The 24,108-nt window shown below is 39.5% G+C and overlaps 1 protein-coding gene across 7 annotated transcripts in view; it reads left to right on the forward strand.

Moving 5' to 3' along the window:
• The window catches only part of MTMR6 (myotubularin related protein 6), a 48,992-nt gene that overhangs the window by 1,691 nt on the left and 23,193 nt on the right, over positions 1 to 24,108 (forward strand). For 3 of the 7 annotated variants that reach the window (XM_060191735.1, XM_007528614.3, XM_060191733.1), the window contains exons 2-7: positions 6,104 to 6,220; positions 13,488 to 13,650; positions 15,760 to 15,917; positions 16,035 to 16,163; positions 18,486 to 18,620; positions 23,161 to 23,293. In XM_060191735.1, coding sequence (XP_060047718.1) covers positions 6,104 to 6,220; positions 13,488 to 13,650; positions 15,760 to 15,917; positions 16,035 to 16,163; positions 18,486 to 18,620; positions 23,161 to 23,293 — 835 coding nt within the window. Of the gene's footprint in view, positions 1 to 6,103; positions 6,221 to 13,487; positions 13,651 to 15,759; positions 15,918 to 16,034; positions 16,164 to 18,485; positions 18,621 to 20,558; positions 20,673 to 23,160; positions 23,294 to 24,108 lie in introns of all 7 variants that reach the window. The other 4 variants (XM_060191732.1, XM_060191731.1, XM_060191736.1 and 1 more) reach the window with 2 other exon arrangements.

Here is a 24,108-nt window from a genome sequence, read left to right on the forward strand (position 1 = left end):
GTTAGCTATGTATAATATCTAAAATTCTATAATGATTCTATTTCTATTCCCACCCCCGCCTAAAAAAATTATTCAAAGAAGAACAGTAAGAGTGAACAGAATGTTGGGAAATTTCTATGCTCCGTTCATTATTTTATTTATTTATTTTAAAATATATTTATTTATTTTCCCTTTTGTTGCCCTTGTTGTTTTTCATTGTTGTTGTAGTTATTATTGTTGTTGTTATTGATGTCATCATTGTTGTATAGGACAGAGGGAAATGGAAAGAGGAGGGGAAGACAGAGAGGGGAAGAGAAAGATAGACACCTGCAGACCTGCTTCACGTGAACGCTTGTGAAATGACTCCTCAGAACCCAGTTCCTTGTGCATTGTAACATGTGTGCTCAACCAGGTGTGCCACAACCCAGCCCCTGTAGCATTATTTTTGTATTGCTTATAGTTATTTTTTATTGCTTGTTAGCCAGAAATTTATCAAATAGGGTATTTTATCTGATTAATAAGCTGTAAGGTGCTAGTTAAATGTACTAAATAGCTTTATAGTTTTAAAATTCAAAAACAGATATATCATCTTGTCCTGGTGACACTTAGTTTACTAAGTATATAACATCAATAAGCTTGTCAAATCTGACTTCGAATTCCTAGAGAAGCATAGTCAAACTATGGTTGTGAGCAGTGTAAATTACGATCACTCAGAATTCTAATGTAATTTTGCCATGAAAGGCAGTTCCATTGGCAAGAAACAACGGGAAATATGCAGAGACAGTTCTTCTTTATGGGGCCTTTCTCCTTTCCCTGCCAGCCTCCTGTACGGTGACTGACATAAGAGTGATGTGAATGATACTGTGCTGTTTATGAATGGAACATTACTGAATGAAATGAAAGGATATTTTCTTTTTTTTTTTTTTTTTTTTTCCTCCTCCAGGGTTATTGCTGGGCTTGGTGCCTGCACCATGAATCCACCGCTCCTGGAGGCCATTTTTTTTTCTCCCTTTTGTTGCCCTTGTTGTAGCTTCGTTGTGGTTATTATTATTGCCCTTGTTGACGCAATTCGTTGTTGGATAGGACAGAGAGAAATGGAGAGAGGAGGGGAAGACAGAGAAGAGGAGAGAAAGATAGACACCTGCAGACCTGCTTCACCGCCTGTGAAGCGACTCCCCTGCAGGTGGGGAGCCGGGGGCTCGAACCGGGATCCTTACGCCGGTTCCTGTGCCTTGCGCCACATGCGCTTAACCCACTGCGCCACCGCCCGACCCCCGAAAGGATATTTTCTAAGCTACACATGCAGGACTTCTTCCTTTTATCTAAATGGTACAGACTGCCTACTTGTTTGTTTTTCATAAGATAAAGTGTCTTCCTGTTTCGGTTACTGTATCTGAGAATTATATATTTCCTCTGTATTTCTTTTAGTCAAGAAAATTTGTTGATCTTGCTTTTAACACATTAGGAAAATATTGTTTTCTTCCAGCTGGAAAGTACATTAGAATGTTAAATTTGAGGGAGTCCGGTGGTTTGAGCATATATGTTAAAGGACTGTGGTCTGGGAGCTGGCGCAGTGGTAAAGCTTTGGACTCTCAAGCATGAAGTCCCAAGTTCAATCCCCGGCAGCACATGTGCCAGAATGATGTCTGGTTCTTTCTCTCTCCTCCTATTTTTATCATAAATAAATAAAATCTTTAAAAAAATGTACAAGGAGGGGTTGGGCGGTGGCGCAGTGGGTTAAGCGCATGTGGCACAAAACACAGGGACCGGCAAAAGGCTCCCGGTTGGAGCCCCCGGCTCCCCACCTGCAGGGGAGTCGCTTCACAGGCGGTGAAGCAGGTCTGCAGGTGTTTATCTTTCTCTCCCCTTCTCTGTCTTCCCCTCCTCTCTCCATTTCTCTCTGTCCTATCCAACAACGAACTACATCAACAATGGCAATAATAATGACCACAACGAGGCTACAACAAGGGCAACAAAAGGGGGAAAAATGGCCTCCAGGAGCGGTGGATTCATGGTGCAGGCACCGAGCCCAGCAATAACCCTGGAGGAAAAAAAAAATGTACAGGGAAGGACCTGGGTTCAAGTCCCCGCTCCCCTCTGCATAGGGAAAGCTTTGCGAGTGGTGAAGCAGAGCTGCAGGTGTCTCTCTCTCTCCCTCTCTATCGTCCCCTTCCTTCTTGATTTCTAGCTGTCTATATCAAATAAATATAATTTTTTTAAAGTGTTAAATTTGCACTTGGTGTCCATGTGCCTCCTTCCTTTCTGGATTTGAATTTAACTGGATGGTCACTTCACTATAATAAGGACCATCAGAGCTCAACATACCCTATCAGCTTAAATAACAGTAGTTTTTTTGTTTGTTTGTTTTTTTGCCTCCAGGATTATTGCTGGGGCTTGGTGCCTGTACTGCAAATCCACTGCTCCTGGAAGCTATTTTTTCCCCTTTTGTTGCCCTTGTTTATCATTGTTGTAATTATTATTATTGTTGTTACTGCTGTCATTGTTGTTGGATAGGACAGAGAGAAATGGAGAGAGGAGGGGAAGACAGAAAGGAGGAGAGAAAGACAGACACCTACAGACCTGCTTCACTGCTTGTTAAGCGACTTCCCTGTATGTGGGGGAAAAAGTCAGTTTTGCTTACAGTTTGCTTAACATGACTGAGACATTCAAGAGGAGCTGTATGGGATCTTGTAAAAGTGTTCTAGTTTAGGAGTTAGATCTGTGATGTCAGGTTATAATTATGGTATTACTGACTGGCATTGGTGCATTTAACTAACCTCTTTAAGCCTCTCTTTGGAGACATTAATGGTACCCCACAGGAGTCGTGAAAATAAATCAAATGATGTCTGATAAGCACTTAGCTACTCAGTACTATCTTACTCAGTACTATGTCAGCACTCAATACTTTGTCAGGAATGATTGTTGTTGTTATGCTTATCAATATTGTATGTATAATAGTGTGGATTTACAGGAGATCAAAGGTAGACATACAGTTTTGGGAGTCGCTAACATAGGCTAAAACAATGATAGTAATATCATTGCCTATACAGAATGGATTTCTTTTTATTGTTTTTTTATTCATTTATTTATTTTTCACCAGAGCACTTTTCAGCTCTGGTTTATGGTGGTGTGGGGGTTTGAACTTGGGACTTTGGAGCCTCAGGTATGAGAGTCTCTTAGCATAACCATTATGCTACCTACCCCCCAAAAAAAGAATGGATTTCTGAGGAGCAATAAATAGTATGACATAGGGGAGTAGCAAGGAGGGTAAGATCCAAAAGAAAAATTTGTTTTTGATACAAGATTGCTTTGTGTATGTATTCTGTGTTGAGAATTATGTATCTTGTAGGGAAATTATTTAAGATTTAAGTTTACAAAGGAAAATGTTAAGATTCAGTTATTTTAATATACACAAAGTTTTGTTAAAAAAAAAAAACTAAATATTTTACACTTGTGTTTTAACTAGTTTGAACAGATGCTGCTATATGCAAAACAAATGCAACCCGTGATGCCAACCTGACTTCCCTGGGCAGAGAACCTCACCAATGTGTCCTGGAACCCCATCTTTCCAGAGCCCTGCCCCAGTAAGATTAGAAGATTAGAAGATAGAGATTAGAAGAGAGACAGAGGGAGTCAGGCGGTAGCATAGCAGGTTAAGCGCAAGTGGCGCGAAATGCAAGGACCCGAGTAAAGATATCGCTTGGAGCCCGCAGATCCCCACCTGCATGGGAGTCGCTTCACAGGAGGTGAAGCAGGTCTGCAGGTGTCTGTCTTTCTCTCCCCCTCTCTGTCTTCCCCTCCTCTCTCTATTTCTCTCTGTCCTATCCAACAACAAGGACATCAATAACAACAACAATAATAACTACAATAATAAAAAAAAATCAAGGGAAGCAAAAGGGAATAAATAAATAAATATTAAAAAATTAAAAAAAAGAAAAAGACACCTGTAGCACTGCTTTACCACTCACAAAGCTCCCCCCTACAGGTGGGGACTGGGGGCTTAAACCAAGGTCCTTGTGTTCTGTAATGTAGGGTGCTGCCACCTGACCCTAAATGTTATCTTTTCAAAGCAGCAGTCTCCAGCACATTCTGAGCAAGTCTACACCTACTCTCCAAGGAAATTTTCATGCATTTGTGTCTACTGTGACTAAAGATTTCTTTTTGTTTTTTAATTTTAAGTCCAACACTTTATTATTTGTTTTACCAGAGCGCTGCTCAACTCTGGCTTATGATGGTGAGGGGGGGATTGAACATGGGACTTTGGAGCCCTAGGCTTGAGAGTCTCCTTGTAACACGTGCACTCAACCAGGTGCTCCACCACCCAGCCCCAAGAGTCTCCTTGTATAACCATTATGCTATCTACCCCTCCCCTAAAGATTTCTTTCTTATGGCAGAAACAGCACATGACATAATTCATGCTAGGAATTTAGAGCCAAGAAGAAACAGGAAGCTAAGACAGTAAGTAACTAATTGCTTTTCTGAGAAGAATTCCAGTTAGGAGACAGGACACCAGAGAGCCTTGAAGAAAGCTTTAGCTAAGCAGCAGAAACCATTGTGGGAAGAGAGGAAGGTTGGATAAAATAATAAGAATAATAATAAAATAAACTCAGAACTGGACACAAAACAGTATCCTGAGTGGAATGGTGAGAATATAGGGACTGAGTTAGAATTTGTAGACATTTAGCAGTTTCCTAATTTAAACTTTCAGGTAGTTCTCTTTTGTAACTATAACATTTTGTATTTGACTTGTCAATTTTTAAAATAATATATTTTATGGGGAGTCGGGCTGTAGCGCAGCGGGTTAAGCGCAGGTGGCGCAAAGCACAAGGACCGGCATAAGGATCCCGGTTCGAACCCCGGCTCCCCACCTGCAGGGGAGTCGCTTCACAGGCGGTGAAGCAGGTCTGCAGGTGTCTTTCTCTCTCCCTCTCTGTCTTCCCCTCCTCTCTCTGTTTCTCTCTGTCCTATCCGACGACGACAACAACAATAATAACTACAACAATAAAACAACAAGGGCAACAAAAGGGAATAAATAAATAAAATAAAATATTAAAAAATAATAATAATATATGTTATTTATTTTTAACATTTTATTATGTTTATTTATTAGCTAGAGACAGCCAGAAATTGAGAGGAAAGGGAATGATGGACAGGGAGAGAAGCAGAGAAACACCTGCAACTCTGCTTCACCACTTGCAAACTTATCCCCTGTAGGTGGGGAGCAGGGATTGAACTCAGGTCTTGCACATTGTAACATATGTACTCAACCAGTGCACCATCACCCAGCCCCCCTCCCCAATTTTATTTATTTATTGGATAGAGACAGAAATTAAGAAGGAATAGGGGAGATAGAGAAGGAGAGAGATATACCTGCAGCACTGTTTCACGGCTTAGAAAGCTTCCTCCTCCAGGTGGGGAACTGAGGACTTGAACCCAGGTCCTTATGCACTGCAGCATGTGCACTCAGCCGGATGTGCCACCACCTACCCCCTGACTTGTCATTTTTATTTTATTTTTATTATTATTTTTAATATTTATTTTATTTATTTATTCCCTTTTGTTGCCCTTGTTGTTTTATTGTTGTAGTTATTATTGTTGTTGTTGTCGTCGGATAGGACAGAGAGAAATGGAGAGAGGAGGGGAAGACAGAGAGGAGGAGAGAAAGATAGACACCTGCAGACCTGCTTCACCGCCTGTGAAGCGACTCCCCTGCAGGTGGGGAGCCGGGGTTCGAACCCGGATCCTTATGCCGGTCCTTGTGCTTTGCGCCACCTGCGCTTAACCCGCTGCGCTACAACCCGACTCCCATGACTTGTCATTTTTAAATGAGAAGTTAACTCTTGGATATTTTGTTTCTCCTGAATAATTGTCTAGTATCGTTAGTAGTTTTTTCAGACTTCTTTATTTGTTTCATTTGTTACTATAAATAATACCTATGTTGTTTATAGTACATATGTATAGTCTTAAAAGTATTTGTGAACTTTAACATTAAATAAAATGTATGATTTGGAACAGGAGAAAACTTGAAATGATATATTCATTTTAAATCCTAGGGGGAGGGCATAGAAAGTTATTTTATACTACTTTTTGAAATGAAAAATAACATTTTTTTTTTGTCTTTTAGGTTGAGCAAGTAAAATTACTTGATCGATTCAGTACCAACAACAAATCGTTAACAGGGACACTGTATCTTACGGCTACGCATCTATTATTTATTGACTCTCATCAGAAAGAAACCTGGGTAAGGAGAACCTCTGCTGTACTGTTTATGAGAATTGATCTTTTTTAACTGGGGAGATAATGGTCTGCAGTCAACAGTAAATACAGTTGTTGGTACATGTATAAAATTTCTCTGTTCTCTGCAAAACACTCTTCCCCCACCCCCAGGTCTTCCTTTACCATTTCAGGCACTAGGACCTGAAGCCCTTTTGATAATTTTAGTCATGGACTTGGTCTGTTACTGTGTTTTATTTTGAATGTGTACAAGAAATTTTCATGAGGCCTGGTGGTGGCACACCCGGTTAAGTGCACTTATCACCATGCACAGGATCCAGGTTCAAGACCTCACTGTCCACCTGCAGGGAGGACACTTCATGAGCAGCGAAGCAGGTCTGCAGGTGTCTATCTTTCTTTCCCTCTCTACCTCCCCCTCCTCTCTCAGTTTCTCTCTCTCCTGCCAAATAAAATTAAAGTAGAAAGGAAAAAAATTGCCACTGGGAATGGTGAATTCATAGTGCCAGCATCTAGCCCCAGCAATAACCCAGGTGGAAAAAAAAAATTTTTGTCAGTATGCTATCTCAGCCAAATGTTTTTCAAAGTTACTAAAACATTCCCTCCTAATAAAACTGATATTTGCACATACCAGAAAGTTGTTTTGTCTACAGAATTATGAAATACATACTTGCTGCATTTAATTTTAGAAATAAGTACATGCTAGAAGGTGAAATGACCTGGTCTACAGTATTTTTATGTCAGATTACACTGTTGACTTTTTTTTTTGTTTAGCTTAGAAAATAAATATTAGGGGGTGGAGGTGGATAGCATAATATTTATGCAAAGAGACTCTCATGCCTGAGGCTCCAAAATCCCAGGTTCAGTCCCCCATACCACCATAAGCCAGAGCTGAGCAGCACTCTGGTAAAAAAAAAAAAAAAAAAAAAAAAAAAGATAAATAAAATAAGTAATAGGTATTTTGTATTTATTTCTTTGCACATATGTGCAGGGTTCCTCTAGACTACTTCCTGGGAGTAAAATGCCCAAGTCTTAGATAAGTGCATATTCGTCCTTACTAAAGATGTGTGCCACCTGCACAAAATGATGGTTTCAAAATACTTAAAATACTTTCAGTATACTGTAACACATTATTCTCTACCTGAGCAGTAATTATCCAATTAAATTTGGGGTCAGTCTTGAGAATGTGCAGTTGTTAACTGTAGTCCTTTAGATATTCTGGCCTTTAAATTTCCTTTGCTTTTGCTATTGGGCTGTTTGTCATTTTGTCAACTGCATAAGAGTTCTTGTTTGGAGGAGTTGGGGATTAAACGCAGGGTCTCCTCTGTGTGGGGCATGCACTCTGCTGATGAGCTATATCCTGGGTGCCCCGAGTTTGGGTTTTCAATGGTATGTCAGGTGTTTTTCTTATAGATAACTTCTGTGTCTTGTCGTGTGTGTGTGTGTGTGTGTGTGTGTGTGTGTGTGTGTGTGTGTGTGTGTGTGTGTGATTAAAGGCTAAAATTTTAGTGTAATGGGGACCAAGTAGTGGCACACCTGGTTAAGCATATGTCACCATGGGCAAGAACATAGGTTTGAGCCCCCATTTCCTACTTACGAGGGGGGAGTTGCATGAGTGGTGAAGCAAGTACTGCAGGTGTCTCTTTCTCCATCACTCTCTATACCCCCGGCCCTCAATTTCTCTGTCCTGTCAAATAAAGAAAGAAAAAATGGTGGCCAGGAGCAGTGTATTATTATTATGTTTTTTTCAGAAAAAAGCTTTCCTCTTTATTTCTTGCAGTGAGAGAGACTGCTACCAAATACGTCATTGCAAACCATCCTGGATTTTTTTTCTAAATAAATAATAAAATGGGTTTAACTCACCAATACATAATAACAAAATAATTCCTAAGAACACTATGAAAGCAAGATAAATAATCATTTCTCGGACAAGAAAACAGAATTGCATTTAAATTATCTGAGAAACAGGCTGCAACCATAACTGCTCAACTGATAATAAGCATTGGAACATCTACCAAGCTACAGAAACTCAGATAAAAGAACCAGACACCTCCGCACACACTGCTAACCCCTTGTGGGAAGAAAGAGCTCACGCCCCAGACCAGGCTTGGTGTACAAAACAGGGACTCGGGGACTCAGGGACCTGCTGGGACATGCCCTGCCTGGTGACAAAACCTCTCCTGCCCCTGATCCCTTCCTCTCTGGAAGAACAGAAGGCGTGAAGACAGCTGGCTTCTTTTTCGAAAATTTAAAGCAAGAACGGGGAATGAAAAAATGATCTTGGAGGGATTTGACTGCAGAATCTTCCTATTTCTCTGCTTGCAAAGATAAGTGGGTCTCGGGGGCCTGTCCTCAGGAGGGGAACGGGGACCCCAGGTCACTGAACCCCAGGTGTCTCAGTGAGCAATTATCTGCCACCTACCTTAAAGGCCGCAGCTTCACCAGTGCCCAGCTCCCCGTGAAGCACTGTGCCCGGAGCAGTGTATTTTTTGTGCAGCACTGAACCCCAGCAGTAACTCTGGTGGCAACATAGTTCATTAATTAGTTAAATTAATAAATAAGATAATCCGAAAAGATGTGTGTATACCTGTGTTTATAGCAGCACAGTTTGTAATTTCCAGAACCTGGAAGCAACACACATGTCCAACATTAGATGAGTAGCTAAAAAAACTGTGGTATATATACACAGTGGCATACTACTCAGCTGTTAAAATGATGAGAGATTGTCTCCTTTGCATACTCTTGGATGAGACTTGAAGACATTTGTTTTGGGACATTTGTGTGTGTGTGTGTGTGTGTGTGTGTGTGTGTGTGTGTGTGTGTGTGTGTGTTGAGTGAGATAAGTCAAAAAAAGAAGGATGAATATCAAACAATCTTACTTATTAGTAGGAATTAATGAAGTAGAAAACTGGGAGGGAGAGCACAAAGTGAAATATGGGTTGGACATGGTGTATTACACCAAAGCAAAGGACCCTGGGAGGGAGGAGAGGAAGAAACTTTTGAGGGCCTGTTACATAATGAAAGTATATCCATACATCAGTGATTGCACTGTAAAGCATTAACCCCCTCAATAAAATAATAGGATAAAGAAATAAAATAATGAATAAAAATTCAGTGTAATAGGTTATTTCATGTTTTGGATATAAAGCCTTTATATTGAAGTGATAGATTCTTCATTTTATTCTAAAAGTTTAAGTTCCCAGTCCTCACCTGCAGGAGACGACCCGAACTGCCCCTGTGGCTACAGACAGACTATGACCCACATAGTCAACAACTGCCACCTCTCCAGATTCAAAGGAGGTCTCAAAACTTTACATCAGGCTCAACCTGACACTGTTGACTGGCTACGGAAGAAGGGCAAATGCTAGAAGAAGAAGAACCTGCAGGAGAGGAGCCGCACTGGCTATGAAGCAGGGCTACAGATGTCTCTCTCTGTCCCTCTCTGTCACCCCTCCCCCTCTTAACTTCTCTCTGTCTTGTTAAATAAACCATTTAAAAAATTAAGTTATTGATGGGGCCAGGCGCTGGTCCACCTGCTGAGGCACACATATTACCATGCAAAGTAAAGCAGGTCTACAGGTGTCTGTCTTTCTCTCTCCCTGTCTATCTCCCTTCTTCTCTCTCAACTTCTCTCTGTCCTATTAAATAAAAATGGAAAAATGGCTGCCAAGAGCAGTGGATTCATAGTGCCAGCACCAAGCCCCAGCAGTAACACTGAAGGCAAAAGAAAATTAAATTAAAGAAACTATCCTTAACTCCAGTGAAAATGATGGAGGGATACCAGCAGACACATACCTATATTACTGTCTTGGCCAAATTTTAAGTTTTGATAATGTAATTTCTAACATTTGAAATTTTAATGAAATCTGAAATGGGTCATAATGCTTAGTTAGGCTCTGTGTTAGGTGCTGGAAATACAGTTGTGATTATCTTAATATTGTTCCTTACAAAGTTCTAAAATCTAACTGGAGAAGTAGGCATTTACTACACAACAAATTACTCATATACTATGTGTCATGAAGGAGAAATATAATTTTGACATGTAATAAGAAAATACAGATGGGACCAGACTGTGGTACACCCGGTTAAGAGCACATGTTACAGTGCCCAAGGACCTGGGTTCAAGCCCTTGTCCCCACCTACAAGGGAAAACTGTATAACAGTACTGTGGGTATCTCACTGTCGTTCTATCTCACCGGCCCCTCTCAATTTCTGGATATTTCTATCCAGTAAAGATAATAAAAAAAATAAAAGAAAGGAAGAAATAAAAAGGGGCCCAGTGGTGGTGTAACGGGTTAAGTGCACATAGTACTAAGTGTAAGGACCCACACAGGATCCCAATTTGACACCCCAGACCCCCACCTGCAGGGAGGTCGCTTCACAAGTGATGAAGCAGGTTTGCAAGTGTCTTATCTTTCTCTCCATTTCTGTCTTCTCCTCCCCTCTCAATTTCTCTCTGTTCTGTCCAATAAATAAATAAATAATTTAAAAATGGCCACCAAGAGCAGTGGATTCATAGTGCAGGCACTGAGCCCCAGCAATAACCCTGGAGGAAAAAAAGGAAGAAAGAAAGAAAGAAAGAAAGAAAGGGAGAAAGAAAGAAAAGAAGGAAGAAAGGAAGAACAGAAAGAAAGAGAGAAAGAAAGAAAAGAAGGAAGAAAGGAAGAAAAGAAAGAAAGAAAGAAAGAAAGAGGAAAAATGAAGGAGACTTTACTTGTTTGGAAAGGACCTTGGGAGTTGTAAGACATCTTGGTAATAGTTTTAAGCAAAGATCAGAGATAGTAGAAAAGAAGTTGATAGGTGGGTGGGAATTATTGTGCTAACTACAGTATCCTGGTTGGTAGAAACAGCTTAGTGCATGTGGAACAACCAAGGCTGTTATCACTAGAATTTGAGACTGATGTGGGTGGAGGATGGAATAGCATAGGGTTATGCAAACAACTTTCATGCCTGAGACTCCGAGGTCATAAATTTAATACCCAGCACTGCCATAAGCCAGAGATGCACAGTACTCTAGAGTACTCTAGTAAAGAAAAAAGAAAAAAAAAAAAACACTCATGACAAGGAACTTGAAATGAGGCTAGGGAAGTATTAACTAGAATCACTAGATTGCTTCTCTACCTGTTTTATAAAGAAAAAAATCGGATTAAAGGGCATTAATGAAAACTTGGATCAAGAGTAGGTCTAGAGGAAGTATTAGGAAGTAAATGAAGGCCATTTACAGAATTTCAGGTTACAAACAATGGGTTCTTTGCAACTAGGCAGTGGCTGTAGGAGAGAGAAAGACAGGTTGTAGATATTTGGGAGATGTAGTTCTTAGAGGGGTTGTTCTTGTTTTTGTTTTTTTGAGGTTTATTTGTTTTAGGCGTCATAGAGGCCTTCACACACGTACAGTTTTACTAGATAGTCAGAAACAGAGGGGGCTTCATTCTGTACCATAGTACTCAAGTGTGATGTTGCAGGGCAGGGGGCTATGGCAAGGTAGGTGCTTTACCAGGTGATCCTTAATTCTTGGGATTTGAGGATGTATTGATTTTTGTGGAGGAATGAAGGAGTACCAGGCCAAATTTCTGCCTTGGATTCCTTAAAAATTTTAAATTTGAGGGCAAAGGAGGTAACATAATGGTTATGCAAAGGATTTTCATGCCTGAGGCTCCAAAGACCCAGGTTCAGTTCCCTGTATAAGCTAGAGCTGAATAGTGTGTGGTGAAGAAAGAAACAAAGGAAGGAAGAAAGGAAGGAAGGAAGGAAGGAAGGAAGGAAGGAAGGAAGGAAGGAAGGAAGGAAGGAAGGGAGGGAAAAATGGACAGAGACAGGCAGGGAGGGAGGGAGGGAGACAGAAAGAAAGGGGAGGAGAGAAAGGAAGGAAGGAAGTCAAAAGTTTAAAGTCGTGTGTTCTCTTAAGACATTTGAGACTTGGGGGGGGGAATAGCATAATGGTTATGCAAACAGAGTCTCATGCCTGAGGCTCCAAAGTCCCAGGTTTAATCCCCCACCACCACCACCACCATAAACCAGAGCTGAGCAGTGCTTTGGTGTTTCTCTCTCCCTCTGCATCTCTCTCAAAAATAAAATATTTTTAAAAAGACATTTGAGACTTTTGTACTTGTACATTTATTTATTTGGATAGAGACTGAGAGAAATTGGGTTGAGGGGGAGGGAGAGAGAGAGACCTGCAGCCCTGCTTCACTGCTCATGAAGCTTTTCCCTTGCAGGTGGGAGCCAGGAACTTGAATCTAGTAATGTGTGTACTCAGCTAGGTACACCACTGCCACCTGGACCCCATAGGTTGGTTAGTTTGTTTGTTTTCTTTATTTGACATTTGAGCCTTTTTAAAGTATATTTAAAAGCAAAAACCTGGGGGCTGGAAAGAGTTCATCAGTAGAGCACAGATTTTGTTTGCTAGAGGCCCCATGTTAATTCCTGGCACGGCCACATGCCAGAGATGAGTGCTGCTTCACTGTCTCACTTTCTTTCTCCAGATACTTGACCTCTTTTCTTTTTTTAATTGGTGATTTAATATTGATTTACAAAATTATATAACAGGGTCATGAGTCCACACCGTTCCCACCACTAGAGTTCTGTATCCCCATCCACTCCATTGGAAACTGCAATCGTTCTCCCAAGCTTACAGATATGGGTTGATTATTATTTCTTTTTTTTTTTTTTTAGGACTTTTTTATTTTAACTTTATTTTCCCTTTTGTTGCCCTTGTTGTCTTTTTATTGTTGTTGTGGTTATTTTTATTATTGTTGTTATTGATGTCGTCATTGTTGGATAGGACAGAGAGAAATAGAGCAGGAGAAGACAGAGGGGGGGAGAGAAAGACAGATACCTGCAGACCTGCTTCACCACCTGTGAAGTGACTCCCCTGCAGGTGGGGAGCTGGGGGGCTCAAACTGGGATCCTTATGCCGGTCCTTGTGCTTCGCGCCATGTGCGCTTAACCCACTGTGCTACTGCCCGACTCCCGATTATTATTTCTATAAATATATTTGACCATTTTTTCTGTGGTCCAGCATTCTCTTCTTTCTAAGTCATACCTATACCTATTGCTACTTCCAAATGTCCTTCCTTTATTTCTCTTCTCTCTCTAGCTCTTAATGGAACTGGAGCTCAGAGCCCTCTGGTCACCTCCCTCTAACAACTGGATGTGTGCCACATGCTCCTGTCTTTCCCCCTTTCTGAAGGGCACATTTCTAGCATTTGTGCCTTCTGGTACAGAATAAGACGCTGAATGCTTTTTACCTGATGATCCAGTTTGTTCTCATGCCGTAGATACTGCACCACCATATTGCCTCAGTAGAGAAATTGCCTTTGACGACTTCTGGATGCCCACTTGTGATTCAGTGCAAAAATTTCAGGATTGTGCATTTTGTTGTTCCCAGAGAAAGAGATTGCCATGATATTTATAACTCTTTGCTACAACTGTCAAAACAAGGTATTGTTCTTAGAGACCAAAGCTTAATCTTGAGATGGATTATCTAAGATTCTATATTTAATGTCTCATTATTGTTATTTTCTACTTTCAGTTATTCTTAAATCAGGTTCTTATGCCTTCTATTAAAAAAAATTGGTCTGGAAATAAGAAATTTCTGACTTTAGTTATAATTAAGAGTGATTTCCAAGGAAAATATAATAATAAAAAGTAACCATTTACAGTAAAGATTTTAAAAACTATGTTAATATCGTTAAACTTTGTTGCTCACCATTAGCATACTACCTTCTTAAACTTTTACTGTCTTAAGGTTGGAGGGAGCATTAATGGTTTATATTACAGTTGCTGGTACATAGGTTAACATGCTTTTCAAGTACCTGCTCCATATCCTCCACAAGGGGAATGGCATGGAAATGGATATTGCTAAACAGGCTTCTCAGAGCCATGAAATTAGTATATGCGGCTTATTAAAGTGGAGCATGAGGGGGCCAGGTGGTGACACACTTGATTGAGTGCATACATTATAGTATACAAGGAGCCAGGTTCAGCCCCCAGTCCCCTTCTGCAGGGGGAAGCTTTAGAAACAGTGAAGCAGTGTTGCAGATGTCTCTTTCTCTCCCCTCCTTCCCTCTTGACTTGTCTTTATTTCTATCCAAATTAAATACTAAGATAAATAGTATATGTATTTTATAAGTGGAACATGAGGGACATGTGTAGAGGTAGGACTGAGAGAAATATAGAACCTGGGGGCTGCATGGTGGCGCACCTGGTTAAGTGCACATATTACCAAGCTCAAGGACCTGGGTTTGAGCCCCTGCCCCTCAGCTGCAAAGGCTCCACAAGCAGTGAAACAGATCTGCAGGTGTCTGTCTTTCTTTTTTTTTTTTAGTTATCTTTATTTGTTACAGACAGCTAGAGATTGAGAGGGAGAGAGACACCTGCAGCACTGCTTTGCCACTTATGAGGCTCCCCCTACAGATGAGGACTGGGGGCTCGAACCCAGGTCCTTCCACATTGTAATATGTGCACTCAACCAGGTGTGCCACCACCCAGCCCCTAGATGTCTGCCTTTCTCTCCCTCTCTCTATCTCCCTGTCCTCTCGCAATTTTTCTTTGTCCTACCTAATAAAAAAAATCGGGGGAGAGAAATGGCTGCCAGGAGCAGTGTGCCAGCTCCAAGCCCCAGCAATAACCCTGCTGGCAATAAAATTAAAAGATAAGAGAGAGAGAAAAAAATATATAGAACCTGTAGAGTACTCTGATCAGTGCGTATGCCGTAATAATCTAGAGGCTCCCCTGCCCTGGCACATGGTTTAAATTACATATGTAGATCTCTCCAGGGGCACAAAGCATACTGGTTACTCAATGGTCCATTTTCGGGGGGCAGGTAGTGGTTTAGAAATAGGTCTGTATGTTGATTCTTCTAACTCATAAAACCTACAACATCCCACTGACCCAAATTAAGCCAGATGTTATAGAAAGGATAATTCTTTATTTAGAAATAAGTATTCTCTGGAGTATATGAAGCAACTTATTTTTTGTTAGCTCTGTCTGGGTGGGTGAACATGCAATTTCATGTTCTAGTATTTCATTACAGCACTAGTCTTTCTGTACATCTCATTTGGGGAAAGTGGTAAGTGGGAAATAATTATCTGTGTTTTTGAAATTTATTTTCGGGGGAAAAAGCAATATTGTAGTTTGAGACTTTAACATTTAAGTCTAATGTAATACTTACTGCCTTTTATACATTGAGTCTCAGTTATGTGCACCTTTTGGCATAGTCATTTACCTCAGAGAACTGAGAATGAGAAAATAGAGGCAATGAAAAAGCTTGCACAGTCTGTTGCTTTGTTATACGTGCAACCCAGGTTTGAGCCCAGTATACCCCCCTCCCCCATGAAAATCTTTAGTTCTGTGGCCTCTTTCTCTCTACCTTACTGTATCTTGTCTAAAACAAACAACAACAACAAAAAAAAAAGGAAAAATTGACTTTAAATATCTCATCAAAGAATTTAAAGAAAAATAGAGAGGTAAAACTGAAAAATTGCTTTTACTGATAGTGCTAAGTCCCGTAGATTGTGTTTTAACATTTATGTATCCTGTACACTATAGCAAAATATGAAGATCTCTATGCATTCTCTTATAATCCCAAACAAAATGATTCAGAACGTTTACAAGGTTGGCAGCTCATTGACCTTGTTGAGGAATATAAGAGGATGGGAGTGCCAAATGCAAATTGGCAGTTGTCTGATGCAAACCGCGAATACAAGGTAACTTTGTGATTTTGTAGAAAGAGAAAATGTTAGTACCAGAGAATAAAGGTGGTTCTTAATGTCATGGTTTTTGACCTATGGCTGGAATAATTATATTCTATTTACTATCCACAGATTTGTGAAACTTACCCCAGAGAACTTTATGTTCCCCAAATAGCAAGCAAACCAATAATTGTTGGTAGTTCCAAGTTCCGGAGCAAGGGAAGATTCCCAGTTCTTTCCTACTATCATCAAGATAAAGAGGTAGGAAAATTCTCTTTCAGGTTTACAAAGGTAATGTAATACATCTTGAGGGCTTCACTAGTCAAGACAACACTTACTTTTATAAGTAAGAGTGCACCCATATGGTACCCAGGCTTGAACTAAGGTCCTTGTGCATAATAAAAGATGTACTCTACTGGGTGAATTATCACCCAGCCCCTCATTTTAGATTTATCACAAGTTTATCTGGGTTTTGGAAAGGAATCAGAGGTTAAAAAGTAAAACTTTGTAATCAAATTCCTGATAAACTTTTGTAACAGAGCCCTAGGCCTATGACTGGTTATGGCCTCTATTTGATACATCCATGTTTGTATGCAGTTTTTATTTATTAATGAGAAAGATAAGAGGAGAGAGAGAAAGAACCAGACATCACTTTGGTACATGTGCTGCTGGGGATTGAACTCAGGACCTCATGCTTGAGAATGCATTGCCTTATGCACTGCACCATCCGCTAGACCACTGTGTGGGTTTTTTTTTTTTTTTTACTAGCTTTATTTATTTATTGGATAGAGACAGCCAGAAATCAAGAGGGAAGGGGGTGATAGAAAGACAGAGAGACACCTGCAGCACTGCTTTACCACTCGCAAAGCTTTCCTCCTGCAGGTGGGGGCTGGGGGCTTGAACCCAAGTCCTTGATATTGTAACATGCGCTCAACCAGGTGCACCACCACCTGTCCCCCACTGGATGCAGCTTTGTATTGGAAAGTTGAGCTGAAATTTTTCATGGTTTCATTTTATGTGTGGAATTAAACTGTAGAAATTATCTCTGAAAATAGTCTTTTGTGTGCATTTAAAATGTGTAAATTTATATACCATCTTTTTTTTTTTTTTAAGATTTATTTACTAGCATCAGAATGAGAAAGAACCAGAGTAACACTGTGGCAAATATGACAAAAGGAGTTCACCTTATGACTTCATGCTCCTAGGCCTAATACTTTAGCTACAGTACTACCTCCTGGGTTGCTCTTATTCATTCATTCATTCATTCATTGATTCTTTTCTTTTTTAAAAAGAATTTATTTATTCGTGAGAAAGATAGGAGAGCGAGAAAGAACCAGATATCAGTCTGGTACATGTGCTGCCGGGGATTGAACTTGGGACCTCATGGTCGAGAATCCAGTGCTTTATCCACTGCACCACCTCCCAGACCACATTCATTCATTGATTTTTCTATTTTCTACCAGAGCACTGGCCAACTCTGGCTTATGGTGGTACAGGGGATTGAACCTGGAACTTGGAGCCCCAGACATGAGACTCTCTTTGCATAGACATACTATCTTTCCCATCCCTCCTTTAATTTTTTAATAAGAATATTTATGTATTTATTTATTTATTTGATAGGAGCACAAAAATCAAGAGGGAAGGAGGAGATAAAGAACAGCAGAAGAGTAGCAATTTTTTTTTTTGCCTCCAGGGTTATTGCTGGGGCTCGATGCCTGCACTACAAATCCACTGCTCCTGGAGGCTTTTTGTCCCTTTTGTTGCCCTTGTTGTTTATCATTGTTACTGTTATTATTGTTGTTGTTATTGCTGTCATGGTTGTTGGATAGGACAGAGAGAAATCGAGAGAGGAGGGGGGACAGAGAGGGGGAGAGAAAGATAGACACCTGCAGGCCTCCTTCACTGCTTGTGATTCAACCCTCCTGCAGGTGGGGAGCCGGGGGCTCGAACTGGGATCCTTTTGCTGGTCCTTGTGCTTTGCGCCCTGTGTGCTTAACCCGCTGTGCCACAGCCTGAGCCCCCCAACAGTAAATATTAATACAACATTCAGTACTCCTATACTTATTTCTACCTTAGTAGATTGACCAAATTTGAATTGAAAATATTTCATTTCTCTTTTTGTATAAAGATTCATGATTCTTAATTAACGATATAAAAGCCATTGGAAAATAAGTTACTGTTCAGAAAAATCCTGTTCTATGTACATTGACTACTTTTTACCTGAGATTGAATTCAGTGTCTTGTGATCTGATTAGAGCACAGAATGTAAGCTTATAGTAAGTAGATTACATGATAGAGAATTGACATGGTGTTACCTTTTAGTACCTTTTTTTCCCCTCATTAAACCAGGTAAAGGTGCACATAGACTACTTAACAGAAGAGGATATTGGGAAACCTAGATAATATCTGAACTTTAAAGTAGTATTTAATTCTAAGACGGTTTTTTAAATCAGTGGCCTCTTAATTGCCCTGCAGATTTTTTATACCAATTGCAGATTTGTTACTAATTTTTCATTTTAGCATTTTTAAAAGGCCTGTTTCAGACATCTTTGAGTAATATGTTTTTGTCCCTTTTTCAATTAGGCTGCCATTTGTCGATGTAGTCAGCCACTGTCAGGATTCAGTGCCAGGTGCCTGGAAGATGAACATTTGCTTCAAGCCATTAGTAAAGCCAACCCAGTCAATCGCTATATGTATGTTGTAGACACCAGGCCCAAAGTATGTATCTTGGATATAATATAATCTGTTCCTTTGATTGTCTTTGTTACTTCGGTTAATGGGAACTGTCAATTTGCATATGTTTAAAATATCTGGGGCAGGGGAGATAACACAGTAGTTATGTAAAAAGACTTTTATGCCTGAAACTCCAAAATTCCAGATTCAGTCCTGGGATTGAGTGCTAAATGCTGCTCTGGTAAAAATTAAAAAAAAAAAAAAAAAAAAGTCTGTGAATCCTAGTTTTTAATGAACTAAGGCTGATGATACTAAGGAAATCTACCTTTTTTTTTTTTTAAAGAATTTATTTATTTATTCATGAGAAAGACAGGAGGAGAGAAAAAAACAGCCATCACTCTTGGTACATGTGCTGCCGGGGATCGAACTCAGGACCTCATGGTTGAGAATCCAATGCTTTCTCCACTGTGCCACTTCCTGGACCACAGAAATCAATCTTTTAAAGAATGCCAATTTAGGACTCGGAAGATAGCTTAATGGTTATATGCTGGAGGTTCTGAGATTCCAGGCTCAACCCCGGCAGTACCATAAATCAGAGCTAAACAATGCGTTGGGGCCTGCTAGCCTACCTGTCTCTACCTCTGTCTCTCTCTGTCTCTGTCTCTCTTCCCCTCCTTTCCCCTTTAATTCTCCCTCCCTCTCTCTTTTCCCCTCATTTAAGCTCCTCCACCCCTGTATCTCTTTCATTAAAATAACTAATGAAATAAATGTGTATATATAATACCAATATAGTACCGATAAAATAACTCCTAGTACTAACCACAACAACCTGGGCAAGGATCTGGGTTCAAGCACCCTCCCCACCTGCATGGGGGATGATTCACTAACAGTGAAGCAGGTTTCTTTTTTTTAATTTTTTCTTTATTTAAGAAAGAATTCATTAACAAAACCATAGGGTAGGAGGGGTACAACTCCACACAATTCCTACCACCCAATCTCCATATCCCACCCCCTCCCCCGATAGCTTTCCCATTCTCTATCCCTCTGGGAGCATGGACCCAGGGTCATTGAGGGTTGCAGAAGGTAGAAGGTCTGGCTTCTGTAATTGCTTCCCCGCTGAACATGGGCGTTGACTGGTCGGTCCATACTCCTAGTCTGCCTCTCTCTTTCCCTAGTAGGGTGGGTCTCTGGGGAAGCTGAGCTCCAGGACATATTGGTGGGGTCTTCAATCCAGGGAAGTCTGGCCGGCATCCTGATGACACCTGGAACCTGGTGACTGAAAAGAGAGTTAACATACAAAGCCAAACAAATTGTTGAGCAATCATGGACCCAAAGCTTGGAAAAGTGGAGAGGAAGTATTAGGGAGGTAGTGAAGCAGGTTTCTTCCTCTCTCCCTCTCTATCTCCCCCTCCTCCTCTCTCAATTTCTCTCTGTCCTATCCAATAAAAAAAAGAAAAAGTGGCCACCAGGAACAGTGGATACTGCCCGCATCGAGCCCCAACAATAACCCTGGAGGAAAAAAAAATTAATTCCCAAAACTCCTGATGGTAATTTTGGTAATTTATTTTATCTATTGAAATATAAATTTGGGAAAGCTGAATTTTAGGTGGGGGACTCAATAATATTTAGGTCTCTTTGTTATTGTGGAAGAAATACTAAATAATGTGAATAAAAATCAGAAATTCTTAGTATTTATTTTGATGGAGTTTTTAGTTTGCAGAACAATTAAAATATGGACCTAAATTTGAAGATAAGAAAAAAATAGTTAACTTAGGAGACATTGAACTGTAAAATTACTGTGAACAGGAAATAATTGTTCATCTATATTTTAAGATTGAATTTTTATCATTGGTGTAAATATCAGGAATCACCTTCCCCTCCTTTTTTTAAAACACACTTAAATAAGATAGAATCCTAGAACTAAAGTAGTTAAAATACTCCAATTTAAGTAATAGCTAACGTTACTTTCAATTTTCATTATAGCATCGCATGCAGAGCTGGTGGGCTACACAAAAGGACATTGGCAGAATTATAGTGAGGATTTCTTCAAAAGTCTGGAATGATGAGCAAATAAGAGAAAGCGATGAGAAAAAGCGAGTGAGCAGTATAGAACACAATTTTAGGCAGCTTTATTGAAAGGAATGGTAGCTGTTTCTTTTCCTTTTTTTTTTTCTTCTATATTTTCTTCATTTGTTATAATTCTTGTTCATTTTGTTGGTCTTCCCCTCCACAGGATTATTGTTTTTACAGAGGTGTGGTTCCATTTCCCCAAGATAGGTGTTAATATACCTCACCCATAGTAGTTATTTTCTAACTAACTCTCATCATCATGCTCGCTCTCTCTTTCACACACACATGCATTTGCACACATACACACACACGTAGAAAATAGAAAATTAATTTGAGTAAATTTGTATTAAAATATTAAAATAGGAAATTGATAACTTACCTTGATAAAAAGGAAATCCTTTTTCCATGTTTAAAGTACTAGTAAAAATATTTGTTTACTTCCTTGTGATATCTGATAGGTTAATTGGCTAGAACTATTCTTAAGTAGTATTAAACATGAAAAGTTATTGTGATACAAGACTTTCTAAGCATCTGGTTTAAGGATGATCTATTTCTCAGGACTTAATATCTTCCCTCCCCCCCCACTCCACCCCCCCACTGGGATCTTATACCTATATGACCCACTGATCCAATTTTTTTTTCCTTTCAATTTCAAACAGATTGGAAAAGGGCAGAGAAGTAACTCATTTGGGTAGTATGTTGCTTTGTCCTGTGCACGACCTAGGTTCACACCTGGCCCCCTACCACATTGAAGGAAGTTTCATTGTATGTTTGCTTAGTACCTATCTACCCATTCATCCATTCTTCCATCCATCCATCCATCCATCCATCCATCCATCCATCCATCCATCCATCTTATCTCTATCTCACTACATCTCTCTCTGTCTCTGTGTGTGTGTGTGTGTGTGTGTGTGTATCAGGTTGGAAGAGAAAAAGAGTAGAGACACCATAACACCACTTGAACCATTCCTGGAGCTTCCCTCAGTCCTGTGTATAGTGCTCCCATGTAGTGCAGGGACTTGAACCTGGGTCCTAGCTCCTGGTAAGTGTTTACTCTACCTGGTGAGCTATCTCCCAACCTGAATATATTTTATTTCTATAATTGATGCCTATATAGTACTTATTTCAGTGGTACATATACTAAAATCAGGATAATATAGAGATTATCTAGCTACTCTGCAAGGATGACGTGCATGTTCATGAATTGTTCCACATTTTTAAAAAATTGGTGAGGGCCAGACCACTGCACCTGGTTGAGCGCACGTGGTACATTGCGCGTGGACCTTGATTCAGATTCCCCAGCCCCCACTTTCAGAGGGAAAGCTTTGCAAGGAGTGAAACAGTGCTGTAGGTGTCTCTCTGCCACTCTCCCTCTCTGTCTTCCCCTCCCCTCTCAATTTTTCTCTGTCCAAGAAATAAATTTTAAAAAGAAGAGGAAATTGATGCCTATATGGAAAATTAATTTTTTCAGGCCAGGTGGTAGCTCACCTGGTAGAGTACACACATCACTATGAAGTGCTGCTTCAGGTGTCTTTCCTATATGTTTCTCTCTTCTCACTCATCTGTTAAAACACAGAAAAAAGAAGAAAAATAAGAAGTTGTTGTGCAGGCACCAGGGCCCAGCGATAACCCGAGTGGCAAAAGAAGCAAAGAAAATGCATTTTCCTTTTATTGCTTTACTAAATATAGAATAGTCAAATGTGGAATAAATGTCAATATCTAACTCTTTAGTCATTATGAGTGCTGAATAGCCAGTTAGTTAGTAAATACAATTTAAACCAGGACTTTGATCCCATGGATGAATGATGTTTTTCTTCCAAATTGGATTCCGTTACATCCAAGTTCATAAGACTATATTATTAATAATTATGTGCTCTGTAAAATCCTAGCCTGAAAGAATTAACATGCTAAATCTTAAGTGGACCTCTGATAGCATATGATCTAATAATTAAAGACCAGGGGTCTACTCGTACTTTTCTCCCTAGAGACAAGTTTATTTTGAACTCAATTCTTGAAGCTGTATTAAGCTATATATTTTGTGGGCCTCTAGTAGTTAGTAGTCTCTGATTTGGAGGATATCAGACAATATGCATATTTCAGTAGTGTGATTTTTCTGACTGTTTAAGTGCTCTAGTCTTATTCTGAAGTGACTCTCATGTTCATCCTGTAAAAGAAAATGTCCCTAGCTCTATTCACCTTTAAGTCACTTTAGGATTTAGATGGGAGACATTTCCATTTACATATTTATTTTGTATTATAATGTGGAAAACTGACTAGTTTCATGAATCATTTGTGGGTAATCTCTTTTCTGACTTTCATATAGTAGTCATATTCTTATTCTATAGTATCCTTTACTGATAATAATGTAATGTTTTACATATCAACAAATTATAGCATATTTAGTCTTTAACTTTATTCTAGCCAAAGCATGACTTAATGTTTTAGGACATTTTGGTGAACTGAATTCAAAGAGAAAATAGATTTGTCACTAAATTTCTGTAATTTAAAATTTTAGCTGAATGCAATGGCTAACAGAGCAGCAGGAAAAGGCTATGAAAATGAAGACAACTATTCTAATATTAGATTTCAATTTGTTGGAATTGAAAATATTCATGTTATGAGATCCAGCCTACAGAAATTACTGGAAGGTATGATTAGTGCTCATCTTCTGGGTAGTTTTGGCAGAAATGTATTGCTGTTTAATGTAAACAACATAATATTAGGCAATTAAAATGTTTTGTGTTCTCAAAAAAATGGTCATATTCAAAACCTAAAACAAATTAATTAGAATAATATACTTACTAACCTAGTATATAAAGATAATTACTTTTATTATTTATTCAGTAGAGATAGAAATCAAGAGGAAAGGGGGAGCTAGGGAGAGAAAAAGGGAAACACCTGCAGCAGTGCTTCACCACTTGTGAAGCTTCCCCTCTGCAGGCGGGCACTGGGAGCTGTGCATTGTAACATGACTCAGCAAGGCGTGCCACTACTCAGCCCCTAAAATTATTATCTTAACAGGAGATATTTTACTTTTTTTGTCTTTTGTTTTAGAAACTGAATTGTGCATTTGACAATTATATCTCAGTTTGCACTATCCACATTTCAGATGTTCAGTAGCTAATTTGTATTAATTGTTAATGTTTTCAATAGTATAATTCTAATCATTTAAAAACTGCCTTTGTTACATAGATATTCTTGATTAATCAATATGAGAAGGATTAATTTATAATACTGTTCCCTTCAAACACTAAAGCAACTTTCCAATAAAAGTCTGGAATTAAAATTGTTTATATATTTCATTCTTTAGATACTTGTGCTAAAGATTTACTTATTGAAAATGAGATAGAAAACCAGAGTATCACTCTAGAAGATGCAATGCCAAGAATCAATCCCCACACCTCATGCTTAAGAGTTTGACACTTTCCCCACTGTGCCATTTCCCATGCCACTGGACCATTTC

The sequence above is a fragment of the Erinaceus europaeus genome, chromosome 5 (assembly GCF_950295315.1).
Source record: "Erinaceus europaeus chromosome 5, mEriEur2.1, whole genome shotgun sequence".
NCBI lineage: Eukaryota > Metazoa > Chordata > Mammalia > Eulipotyphla > Erinaceidae > Erinaceus > Erinaceus europaeus.